At 38.0% G+C, this 13,525-nt stretch overlaps 1 protein-coding gene across 1 annotated transcript in view; it reads left to right on the forward strand.

The window, feature by feature from the left end:
- DNAH9 (dynein axonemal heavy chain 9) overlaps positions 1-13,525 on the forward strand; it is a 466,635-nt gene that overhangs the window by 364,801 nt on the left and 88,309 nt on the right. Inside the window, exon 58 of the mRNA XM_027850079.1 lies at positions 8,060-8,200. Within this exon, the coding sequence (XP_027705880.1) occupies positions 8,060-8,200 (141 nt within the window). The remainder of the gene's footprint in view (positions 1-8,059; positions 8,201-13,525) is intronic.

The raw sequence follows: 13,525 nt of genomic DNA on the forward strand, positions 1-13,525 counted from the left end.
CAGTTTTCTTCTTTTAGATTTTGTACCTCTTTTTCCATTTGGCCCATTTTACTTTTTAAGGAGTTCTTCTCTTCATTGAGTTTTTGTGCCTCCTTTTTCATTTGGTCAATTCTATTAAGTTGTTTTCTTCAGTGTACTTTTTTTTTCCATTTGGCCAATTATATTTTTTAAGGACTTGTTTCCTGCCATTAGTTTTTGTCCTTCCTTTTCCAATCTATTGACTTTCTCTTGCATAACTCTCATTTCTTTTCCCAATTTTTCTTCTGCTTCTCTTATTTGACTTTTAAAATCTTCTTGAGCTCTTCCAAGAAGGCTTTTTGGATTGAGACCAGTTCATATTCCTCTTTGAGGTTTCAGAAGCGGGTATATTGATAGTGTTGTCCTCTTCTGGATTTGTGCCTTGATCTTCTCTGTCCCCATAACAAGAATCTATGGTCATTGTCCAATTCTGCTTTTTGCTCATGATGTTTGCCTATTTCTTGACTTTAAAAAAAAAATTGAGCTGTCCTTCTAGAATGCAGGGGGCACTTACCCAAGCTTCTTCTCCTGCTCACCCAAGCCTTACACTCAGATGTTTGGCTCCTGCTCACCTGAGCCTTGCACAGGGCTGTTTTGCTGCTGAAGGATGTCTGTTAGTCTGGAGCCTTGCCTCCTGGAGTTGTGCTTGCCAGAGTTGTGCTCAGACACTGGGTGATTTGGCTGCTGGAGGATGTCGTTGCCCATGGTGGTTTTCTAAGCTGGTGTCTATTGGTTCCCCTGCCTGTACTGAGGATCTCGGGGGTATGGGGGGTGGTATCCTGGTGTTGGCACTTGCCTACTCCACCACCCTGGGTCTCAGGATCTCCCCCTGGTATGTTTGAGGTGGGGCTTGCCACTGGCTTGCTGGGACATCTTTCATCCTGTACTACTCCTCTTCCCCCATAGCAAGAAGGGCCTTTCCCATTAATCCCCCAAGCTTCCTGGGCTACAAGTCTGCTGTGCCCTGTCTTTCTGCTGGCTCAGCTATTCCAGGGCTTTTCCTGGGTCAATATTTCCTGGGCTTTCAGAGGTCAATAAGGGAGGGTGAGAGTGACTTACTTCTTACTCTGCCATCTTGGCTCCTGGAAGTGGAAGTCTGATTTTTTTTTAAAGGGTCAGGAGGCTAAATAGATTGTCTGTGCAGCCAAGCTCATAGCAACTGAGATATTCATTCTTCTGCACATTTATTACATTATATCCATGGCTTTTTTGCCTCACACCTATCCTTCTGTGCCACTACCCTTTGACCTACAAGTCCTATTGAAATCTATCCATCCTTTAAAACACAGCTCAAATGCCATCCTCTCAATGAAAACTTTCCTAATACCTTTTAAGCAATAATGAGCATTCTACTCCCAGAACACCCCTAATTCTTTGCTTATACCACCCAAGGACAATTATACCCATTATTTTTCATCATATTTATTTACATATAAGTCACTTTCCCCTAATAGAGTGGATGCTTCATAAGATTAAGGGTCTTATGTTATCTGAAGTTTATATCTCTGCCAATATATAGCTCATGACCCTCTGCATCATCTGTGTTTAATATACATGGGTTGAATTAAATTGTTAAAATATTAAGCGCATATCCAATGCTGTGCTAGATCTTTTTCTCTTTCTTTTTTCTTTCTTTCTTTGTTTCTTCCTTCCTTTCTTCTTTTCTTTCTTCCTTTCCTCCTTGAGCTTGCTATATACATTTAGGAGTCATGATTACATCTATGGGAGTTTGTGAAATATTATGAGAGTGCTGAGAATAGAAGGGAAGAGAGCCTAGGACAGAATCCTATGATACCTTTTTACTAAAGTGGCAGGATATGGATGACTATATAGCAAAAGGGATCAAAGAGGAATGATCAGACAATTAGAAAGAGAGAGAAGGAGGTCATTATCAATGCCCAAAGCTTCATACAGTAAAGCAGATTAAAGAATGAAAAGGGCCATTGAATTTAATAATTAAGAAGTCAGTGATAGTCTTGGAAAGAGCAACTTCAATAAAGTGATGTGGTCAATAAGCAGAGTATAAGAGGTTAAGAAATTAATGTGATGTGAGAAATTTGAGGCAATGCATATAGATTTGTTTTGTTTTTTACCCTGATGGGTTGAAGGGATAGGGAAGGGTTTTGGGGAGATGTGTGGGATTTGGACATGTTTATAGACAGAAGAAAAGGAGAAAATGGCTAAAGAGAAATTAAAGATTAGAAAGAAAAAAGGATGACAGAAGGGGCAGTTTCCCAGAAGAGCTAGAAAGCGATAGGATCAAGAGTGGTTGGTCTTAGCAAGAAGGATCACCTTTCCCACATAGACAGAAGCAAAGGAAGAAAGAGCATGGGAATGCTGTTAAAGATATCAAAAAGGTATAATTGGAAAGAAGAGAGCTCCTAAAAGGTAGACTCAATTTAATACATATCAACCACATAAAGAATTAAAAAAAAAACTTTTGTGAAACAATTAGAAGTGAAGACACCAGAAACCAAAGTCCATTGTACACACTGGTTACAGCTTTATAAAGTAAAATGAAGACATGAAGAGAAAAGAAGTATGGTGTGATGACTAGAAAGCTGATCTTAGAGTAAAGAAGACCTGGGGTCAGGTCCTTCTCTGACATATACTAGTTATGTGACCATTCAGGTGTTCACTACATGTATTACTGTGTTCAAGAATCCCTGGGAAGAAATGGAGTAGCCTCATAGTCAATAAAAAGGTAAGAAAAGCAGTACTGGGGTATAATCTCAAAAATGACATAATGATATCTGTTTGAATTTAAGACAAACCTTTCAACATCACAGTAACACAAGTTTATGCTCCAACCACTGATGCTGAAGAGGCCAAAGTTGATCAGTTCTATGAAAACTTTCAATATCTTCTAGAAATAACACCAAAAAGAGATTTCACATTCATCATAGGGATTAGAATGCTAAATTAGGAAATCAAAAGATAATTGGAATAATAGGCAAGTTTGGCCTTAGAGTACAAAATGAAGCAAGGCATAGATTAATAGAGTTTTGTCAAGATAGTTCATTGGTCATAGCAAACACTCTTTTTCAGCAACCCAAAGGATACTCTACACATGGACATGACCAGATGGTCAATATAGAAATCAGATTGATTATATACTTTGCAACCAAAGGTGGAAAAGCTACATATGGCCAGTTAAAATAAGACCTGGAGCTAACTGTGGCTCAGATTATGAGATTCTTATTGCAAAATTCACACTTAAATTGAAGAAAATAGGGAAAACCATCAGACCATATGAGTATGACCTAAATAATATCCCTTGTGACTATGAAGTGGCAGTAATTAATAGATATAAGGAATTAGATCTGGTAGATAGAATGCCTGAAGAACTATGGACAATGGTTCACAATATTGTATAGGAAATAGCAACAAAAAACATTCCAAAGGAAAAAAAAGAGTGAGAAAGCAAAATGCTTTACAAATAGCTGAGGAAAGAAGGAAGGGGAAAGAAGAAAGGGAAAGATATACCCAGACTGAATACAGAATTTCAGAGAACAGCAAGGAAATATAAGAAAGTTTTCTTAAAAGAGCAATGCAAAAAAAAAAATAGAAGAAAAAATAGAAAGAGAAAGACAAGAGCTCTCTTCAAGAAAATTAGAGTTATCAAGGGAAAATTTCATGCAAAAATGGGCATGATAAAAGACAAAAATGGTAGGGACTTAACAGTAGCAGAAGAGATTAAGAAGAGATGGTAGGGATATACTCAAGAACTATAGAAGAAAGATTTTAACATCACCAATAGCCACAATGATGTAGTTATTGATCCAGAGCCAGATATCCTGGAGGAAGAAGTCAAGTGGGCCTTAGGAAGCATTGCTAACAATAAGTCTAGTGAAGGTGATGGAATTCCAGCTGAGCTTTTTAAAACCCTAAAAGATAATGCAGTGAAAGTGTTGTATTCAATATGCCAGCAAATTTGGAAAACTCAACAGTGGCCACTGGATTGGAAAAGTTAAGTTTACATCCCTCAATCCTAAAGAAGGGCAATGCCCCTACCCATACCAAAACAATCTGATACTGGCCAAGAAACAGTGATGGATCAGTAGAATAGATTAGAATAGAAGCTTCCTCAGACTGATTGAATTACTGGACCCCACCCCCAAGAAAAGAAAATCCCATAAATATATAGAGATCAATAAAGAGAATGAAAGTTAAAAGGGACATATTTATAACAATTTATGGCTTTTGATGAATATTTCATATGTTCAGTTTATGAAACTAATAATTTTATTAATGTTTTAAAATAAGTTCATACTAATTTTTATACTACACAGTTGTAAATGACCATAGTAGCCTAGTGTTTGAATAAATCCAAAGACCCAAACTTTTGGGACAAGGACTAACTATTTGACAAAAAATGCTGGGAAAACTGGAAAACAGTATGGCAGAAACTAGGTGTAGACCAACATCTTATACCATATAGCAACATAAGTTTAAAATGAATAAGTGATTTAAACATAAAGGTAGATACCACAAACAAATTAGGAGAGCAAGGAATATTATACCTGTCATTTCTACAGAGAAGGAAGAATTTGTGACCAGACATGAGATAGAGAGCATTGCAAAAAGTAAAATGGATAATTTTGATTACATTAAATTTAAAAAGGTTTTATGCAAACAAAACCAATGCAACCAAGATTAGAAGGAAGCTAGGGGGAAAGTTTTATAGCAAGTATCTCTGATAACAACCTCATTTCTCAACTATATAGAGAATTGAGTTGAATGTATAAGAATACAAGTCATTCCCCAATTGATAAATGATCAAAGGAGATGAACAGGCAGTTTTCAGACAAAGAAATTAAAGCTATCTATAGTCATATGACAAAATGCTCTAAATCACTATTTATTAGAAAATACAAATTAAAACAACTGAGGTACCACCTCACACTTATCAAATTGGCTAATATGAAAGAAAAGGAAAATGAAGTTGTGAACTGATCCAACAATTCTGGAGAGCAGTTTGGATCTATGCCTAAAGGGCTATAGAATTGTGCACTCTTTGATCCAAAATTACCATTACTAGGTCTCTATCACCAAAAGTTTTTTTTAAAAAAGGAAAAGGGCCTATTTGTACAAAAATATTTCTACCAGTTCTTTTTTGGTGTCAAAGAATTAGAAATAGAGGGAATGCCTATCAGTTGGGGAATGGATGAATAAGTTGTATCTGATTATAATGGAAAACTATTGTGCTATAAGAAATGAAAGGCAGGATTATTTCACAAAAACCTGGAAAGACTTACATGAACTGATACAAAATGAAGTGAGTAGAACCATGAGAACATTGTACACAGTAATAGAATTATTGTATGATGATCAACTGTGAATCTATTCTCAGCAATACAATGATCCAAGACAATTCCAAAGGACTCATGTTGAAAAATGCTATCCACATCCAGAGAAAGAACTGGTCTTAATAGAGATCAAAGAATACTGCTTTTTACTTTCTTTATTTTTTCTGTGTTTTTTTTTGTATGTGTCTTCTTTCACGTGACTAATAAGGAAATATATTTCATATGATTGCACATGTATAATTCATATCAGATTACTTACTGTCTCATTGAGAGAGGAAGGAAGGAAATGAACTTGGAACTTAAAAAAGTTTTAAATGAATGTAAAAGTTGCTTTTACATGTAATTGGGGGAAAATAAAATATTATTTTTAAAAAAGAAAGTTTTAAAAAAGAAGTACAATGCCAAAGAATGTTCAAATTACCAAACAATTGCACTCTTTTCACATGCCAGCAAGGTTACATTTATGATTCTGCAAGCTAGGCTTCAGCAATATGTGAACTGAGAATTACCAAAAAAACAGGCTGCTTTGCAAAGAGGCAGAGAAATTAGAAACCAAATTGCCAACATTTGCTGGATTATGGAGAAAGCAAAAGAGTTCCAGAAATACATCTCCTTCTGCTTCATTGACTACACTAAAGCCTTTGACTGTGTGGATCACAACAAAATATGGCAAGTCCTCAAAGAGATGGAGTACCAGATCATCTTATTTGTCTCCTGAGGAACCTGTATGCAGGCCAAGAAGCACAATTTTTTCTCATACTATCCTTGAGATGGAGAGAGTGGGTTTAGGTAAATGGTATGGAAACTTTTTGATTATTCATTCTTATCAGTGAAAAAAAAAAAGGTGAATCCCTAAATATGTATATTGACTTATTTATAAGTTATTAGCATATACTATTTTGATATTAAGTATTTATTTATATACATATATGCCACTGGACATCACTTGGAAGACATTTGATTGAATTCTCCTCATTTCCCTTAACCAACAGAAAAGAGATTCTGTTCATGTTTTCCCCAGTTCTTCTTCTTTATGCATATTCCCTTGCTTAGTCTAGTAGGCTGTCAAAAACATTTATTAAATGAAAATGTAAGTTAACATCATTCTGTGACTATATTGAACATCTGATTGATTTAAGATTAGAAAAAGAGTAAGACAAGGCTGCATATTGTCAACTTATTTATTTAACTTCTATACAGAATACATCATGAAAAATGCCAGGCTAGATGAATCAAAAGCCAGAAATAAGTTTGTCAGGAGAAATATCAACAATCTCAGATATGTAGATGATACAACTCTGATGGCAGAAAGTGAAGAGAAATTAAGAACCCTCTTCATTAGGGTGGAAGAGGAGAGTATAAAAGCTGACTTGAAGCTAAACATCAAAAAAACTAAGATCTTGGCAAATGGTTCCATCACTTTCTAGCAAACAGAGGGAGAAGAAATGGAAACTATGTCAAAGTTTTATATTCTTGGGCTCAAAGACCACTGCAGATGATGACTACAGCCTTGAAATTAGAAGATGCTTGCTCCTTGGAAGGAAAGTTATGGCAAATCTGGACAACATACTAAAAAGCAGAGACATCACCTTGCCAACAAAGGTTCATATAGTCAAAGCTATGGTTTTTCCCGTAGCAATGTATGACTGTGAGAGTTTAGACTATCAGGAAAGCTGAACACTGCCGAATCCACACTTTCAAATCATGGTGCTGGGGAAGACTCATGAGAGTTCCTTGGACAGCAAGTAGATCAAATGTGTTAATACTTAAAACAATTAATTCAGGCTACTCACTGGAAGGTCAAATACTGAAGCTGAAGCTTAAATACTTAGGCCACATGATGAGAAGACAAGACTTATTGGGAAAGACCTTAATGTTGGGGGAAATTGAAGGCAGAAAGAAAAGGGGACAGCAGAGGATGAGATGGATAGAGAGTACCATGGAAACAATGAACATGAACTTAAATAGACTTTGAGAGATAGTGGAGGATAAAAGGACCTACTGTGCTATGGTCCATGGGGTCATGAAGAGTCAGACACAGCTGAATAACTGCCCAACAACAAGAAGTTATGTGACTATGGGCAAGTCACTAACCTCTCAGTGTCCCCAAAAACTATCCGGGCCTGTAAATTACATGAGAGTTGCTGATCTGCATTGTTGGAGGGAATTTCCACACAGGGAGCTCCCTCAGACTGATTGAATTACTCCCCCGAAAAAAATCCTATAAACATATAGAAATGAATGGACAAGGGGCAGCAAGGTGGTGCAGTGGATATAGCTCCAGCCTTGGAGTCAGGAGGACCTGAGTTCAAATCCAGCCTCAGACACTTGATACTTACTAGCTGTGTGACCCTGGGCAAGTCACTTAACCCCGATTGTCTCACCAAAAAGCAAAAAAAAAAAAAAAAAAGAAATGAATGGACACAAGGAAAGTTAAAAGAGACATAATTATAACAATTGATGACTTGTGATGGATATTTCATATTTTATTTTACATGTTCAGTTTATGAAGGTATTAATAATTTTTGTTAATGTTTTCAAATAAGTTCATGTTATTTTTATGCATAGAGGAAATATTTGGAGGATAGAGGTGATTCTTGTGAGATACTTCCCTAAAACTTCTTTTTCACCAGGCAAGTTAATACTCTACAGTTTGTTTATATGGAAGGCTTTATTTGAGAAAGAAGAGCAATATTCTAAATAAAACAAATGCTTTTTAATTTTTTTAACAGGTTCAGGAAGCCAAGATAACAGAAGTAAAAATCAATGATGCCAGAGAAGATTACCGTCCAGTGGCAGCACGTGCCTCCTTGCTCTACTTTATCATGAATGACCTCAGTAAAATCCATCCCATGTATCAGTTTTCTCTCAAGGTGATTTCTCATTACAGCTTTACTGTTAACATGAGTTATTATTATTAAAAAGAAAAAAAACAACAACAGTTCTTCACTAGAAAACAATCTACTAGGATTGTCCATTTTTATGATTATCTGCTGCAAATCTTTAAAATGAACAGCAAGGTAGCAGTTATTTTGCTTTTAATTCTCTGAAGAATCTCTCACCCTCTTGTGTGACTCAGGGTTGTAAATTGGCAGAATTTAAGCATTAAGTAGACAGAGAATGATGTTGATTTACATGTCATTTAGCAGATGTTTTTGAGAGCCTACCAGACTAAGCAAGGAAATATGCATAAAGAATAAAAACTGGAGGGAAAAACAAATACAACGGAGACAATTTTTTTTTATCATACTGTCCTTGAAATGGAGAGATCTCATCTAGACTAATGGTCTGGAAATGTTTTTGATTATTCATCCCTATCAGTTAAAAAAAAAAAGGATGAATTCCTAAATATATACATTGACTTATTTATAATTATAAACATATACTATTAATTATGTATTTATATATATACATGCCACTAAGCATCACTTGGAAGCCATTTGACTAATTCTCCTCATTTCCCTTACCCAACAGAAAAGGCCGCAGTCTAAATCCTTCCAAGCCACATCAAGCTTTGCCTACTAGGGATAGCTTGAAGGGTGGCCTTCCTCCTAGCAACTACCCTCTCTGTACCTCTCCCTACCTTGCAGAAAATAACTTAGCCCTAAGTTCTGCTCTCAAGGAGCTCATTTTCTAATGAAAGAAACAACATGAAAACAACTAGGTACACATATAAGTCATATAATGTAACACTGACTACCCTGAGTATCCCTCTGCCTGAAGGCCAGGTATATTACATTTCACCCACCCCTCCCACAGAGTTCTCTGGTTCCTTTAAGAGGATATGAAAGTGTCTGGGCTGTCTGCAAGTGATTCTAGCTTCCATTAATTGTTCCAGTTCCCCCAACTGTAGGGGAGATTCCCCGCATACCTCTTTCATTTAGCTACTAACAGTTAAATTAGCTTTTATGAAAAAAAAATTTTCTTCAAAGGCTAATATGCCCTAGGGTGGAACCAAGAGGGCAGAGTAAAAGCAGAGACTGACTTGAGCTCTCCCCCAAACCCCTCCAAATACCTGTAAAAGATGACTCTAAACAAATTCCAGAGCATCAGAACCCACAAAAAGGCAGAATGATACAAATTTCCAGCCTAAGACAACCTAGAACATCAACAGGAAAGGTCTGTTGCACCAGCCTGAGAGGAACACAGCACCAGCACAAACTGCACCAGCACCGACCGGGCCCCAGCAAACCTACAGCAGGCCTCAGGGGAGTGAATCACTAGCAGCCATGGCAGTTTCCAGACTTCTCAACCCACAAATGCCAGAGACCACTTAGAAGGTCAATAGGAAAGGTCTGTTGGACCTGGGTGAGAGAGGAGCGCATCACCCCACCCCCACACACACAGCCACATGATGGTGTCTGTGGGGGCAACAGCTGTTTCCAGAGCTGGCACAGAGGCAGGATTTTGTTGTTTTGCCCATACTTGGATCTGAGTCTCAGTTCTGGGTCAAGGAGGAGCACTGGCATAGCAGAGCTTGTGGAAGCAATGGAGAGGGAACCCTCTTCACAATTCCAGGGCAGAAAAGAATGCTTGTGGTCATTCACATACCAGAGCACAGGCCAGGAAAGGAGTAAACACCTCTCCTTAGATCATACCACCTTAGAACTGAAAACTTACAGGTCCCTAAAAGTATCTCTGAAAACAGCTGCATAAAACACCCAAAGCTTGGGAAAAGTACACCCTCCACACTAGAAGCAGAGACCTACCTTAACAAAGAGTTAAAAAATTAAGTAATTGGCTAGGAAAATGAGCAAACAGCAGGAAAAAACTCAGACCATAAAATCTTTCTTTGGTGACAAAGAAGATCAAAACATACAATCAGAAGACAACAGACTCAAAGCTCCTACATCCAAAGTGTCCAGGAAAAATATGAATTGGTCTTAGGCCGTGGAAGAGCTCAAAAAGAATTTTGAAATTCAAGTAAGAGAAGTCGAGGAAAAATTGGGAAAAGAAATGAGAATGATGCAAGAAAATCATGAAAAATGAGTCAACAGCTTGCTAAAAGAGACCCAAAAAAATACTAAAGAAAATAATACCTTAAAAAATAGACTAGACCAAGTGACAAAAGAGGTCCAAAGGCTAATATGCCTTTGTTTGTATATTAACAATATACAAACAGCTTACTTCCTGATACATGGAACTTAATCCTCCTGCCCTCATGCCACCTCACCCTCTGGAGAGGAGAAAGGCATTAGATTCATAGCTTAGCTCAGTTTCTCTAAAGGGCAGTTCCTATCTCCAAATCTAACCCCACACACTCATACTTCAGGCTCAAATCCCAGGCACCCTGGCTACTCCAGGCTTTTCTGCCAGGCTGGCTGAATATGTCATTCTCCCTGGAATCTTGACTCCAAGGTCACCATGGCTCAAACTCCTTTCCAGTGCAGATTACCACCAGTACCTGAAACTGAGGACAAATTGGATAAAACAGAAACAAACACCCTCATCCTCCTCCCAGGTCCATTTCGTAGAGCTAGAATAATAGAGAGGCAAAGGTAGGTATCCTCTCTGCCAGTTCAGTTCATGGATCCTTAACTGTGGGTGATCTTCATCCTCTGGGCACAGCAAGAAAGAGCATGCAGGAAAGAGAAGGCTGTCCCAGTCTAGTAATTTTTAAAGAAGCAGCCTACTCTAGCTATACAACTGCTCAAAGGGGGCCACCCACATGGTAGGAAACTCAAAGAAACAGAGTCCCTATATATTAGCAGTTTGGAGCAAACTCCAAGGTCTCACATCCCCTATTATATACAGAATAGAAAGAAGATAACCTCAGACAGCAGCTAGAACAATCAGATGAGTTCTTTTATATGTCTGAATTTTACCTGAGTCCTTGAAGGGAAGCCAGGAAAAGGAAGTAAGGAGGGAGAACATTCCAAAAATGGGGGCAGCTAGTGCAGAGATGCAGAGATGAGATGGAATATACTCTTCAAGTAGCATCATGTTAAAAGAGTGTAGTTGGATTATAGAGGGAATAAGGAGAGTAAAGTGTAACAATATCAGAAAGGAAGGAAGGAGTCAGGTTGGAAAGAAGGATGACATAATCAGACTTATGCTTTGGCAACTAAATGGAACATGGATTGGAACTGGAAAAGATTTGAGGCAAGGAAACTAAGGGAATTGAAAGGTTATTACAATAGTCCAGGTAAGAGGAAGGGCTTATACAAGGATGTTGTCTGTATGACTGGAGACATGTACACAAGATGATTGAAGATAGAAATGACAAGATTTAGCAACAGATTGGGGTGGGCGAGAGTGAGGAGTCAGAGAATAACACTGAGGTTACAATTTGGACAACTAAGATGACTCTGTAGTTAAGTTTGAAACAGAAGTGAGTTTGTTGCAAAAGATAGTGGGTTGTCTTTTATACATGTTGAGTTTGAGATGCCTATGGAACATCCAGCTTAGAATATCCAAAAGAAAGTTGTTGGGGGCAACAAAGTGGCACAGTGGATAGAGCACCAGCCCTGGAGTCAAGAGGACCAGAGTTCAGTGACACTTATTAACTTGTGCGAACCTGGGCAAGTCACTTAACCCCAATTGTCTCCAAGAGAAAAGTTGTTGATACAGGCCTGAAACTCAGGAGAAACTAGGACTGAATATATAGATCTGAGAATTATCTGCATAGAGATGGCAATTGAACCCAGAACAGTTAGTGGAGTCACTAAATAAGAATTTTTAAAAAATAGATGGAGCCATAAGGAACATTTATGACTGTGCATGACATGAGTGAAGAGCCAGCAAAGGAGACTAAGCAGGAATGGCCAGACAGATAGGAAGAAAACCAAGAGATCACTGTCAGAAAACCTAGAGAGTATACAAGACAATCAATCAATAAACATTTATTAAGTGCCTACTTTTGCCAGGCACTCTGCTAAGCACTGACGATACAGAAAGAGGCAAAAGATAATCCCTGCCTTCAAGGAACTTACAATATAATGGGGGAGACAACATGCAAACAAATATACACAAAGTGAACTATATGCAAATATATACAAGCAAGATAAATAGGAAATAATTAGAAGAGGGAAAGCACTGGAATTAAGAGGGCTTGAGGAAGGTAGAATTTTAATTGAAACTTTAAAAAAAAGCCAGGGAGGTCAGTAGTCAGAGCAGAGGAAGGAGAGCATTCCAAGTATGGGAAATAGAAAAAAATGTGCAGAGCAACAGATCAAGAAATGGAGTATCTTGTTCATGGAATATCGAGAAAGCCATTGTTACTGGATTGAAGAGTACATGTTGGGGAGCAAAGCATAAGAAAACTGGAAAAGCAGAAAGGAGCTAGGTTATGAAGGGCTTTGAATGCCAAACAGACGATATCATATTTTATTCTGGAGGTAATAGAAAGCTAATGTTGTTTATTGAGTGGGGCAGGGGGAGGAGGGAGAGGATGGTGTGTGTCATGATTGGACCTGTGCTTTAGGAAAATCACTGTAGTGGCTGAATGGAGGGCAAATTGGAGTAGGGAAAGATTTAAGATAGGTAGACCCACCAGTAGACAATTATAATAATCCAGGCCTGAGCTGATGAGGGCCTGTACTAGAACTGGCAGTGTCAAAGGAGATAAGGGGGTATGTGTAAGAGATGCTACAGAGGCAAAATCAATAGATTATTATAATAAATTTGATATGGGGTGGGGGTGGGGGTGAGAGATAGGGATCCAGGATGACTCCTAAGTTGTGAGTTTGAGGGATCGGGAGGATGGTGTTGCCCTCTACAGTAATAGTGAAGTGGGAAACAGGGAGGGTTTAGAGGAAAAAATAATGAGTTTTGTTTTGGATATATTGAGTTTAAGGTGTCTATTGCACATCCAGTTTGAGATGTCTGAAAGACAGTTGAGTTGTGAGATGAGAGATCAACAGAGATTGGGTCAGGAAATGCAGATTTGAGAATCCTCAACATAGAGATGGTCAATAAATCCATGGGAGCTGATGAGATCACCAAATGAAGTGGTATAGAAGGAGAAGAGAAGAGAACCTGGGACAGAACCCTGATGGACACTTATGGTTAGAAGGCATGATCTGGATGAAGATCCAACAAAGGAGACAGAGAAGGAATAGTTAGGTAAAAATAAAACCAGGAGAGAGTATTATCCTGAAAACTTAGAAAGAAGAGAGTATCAAGGAGGAGTGATCAATGGTGTCAGATGCTACAGAGAGCTCAAGGAGAATTTGGCAACTAAGAGATCACTAGCAACT

This window comes from Vombatus ursinus, unplaced genomic scaffold (assembly GCF_900497805.2).
Source record: "Vombatus ursinus unplaced genomic scaffold, bare-nosed wombat genome assembly UNPS02008996.1, whole genome shotgun sequence".
In the NCBI taxonomy this organism is placed as follows: domain Eukaryota; kingdom Metazoa; phylum Chordata; class Mammalia; order Diprotodontia; family Vombatidae; genus Vombatus; species Vombatus ursinus.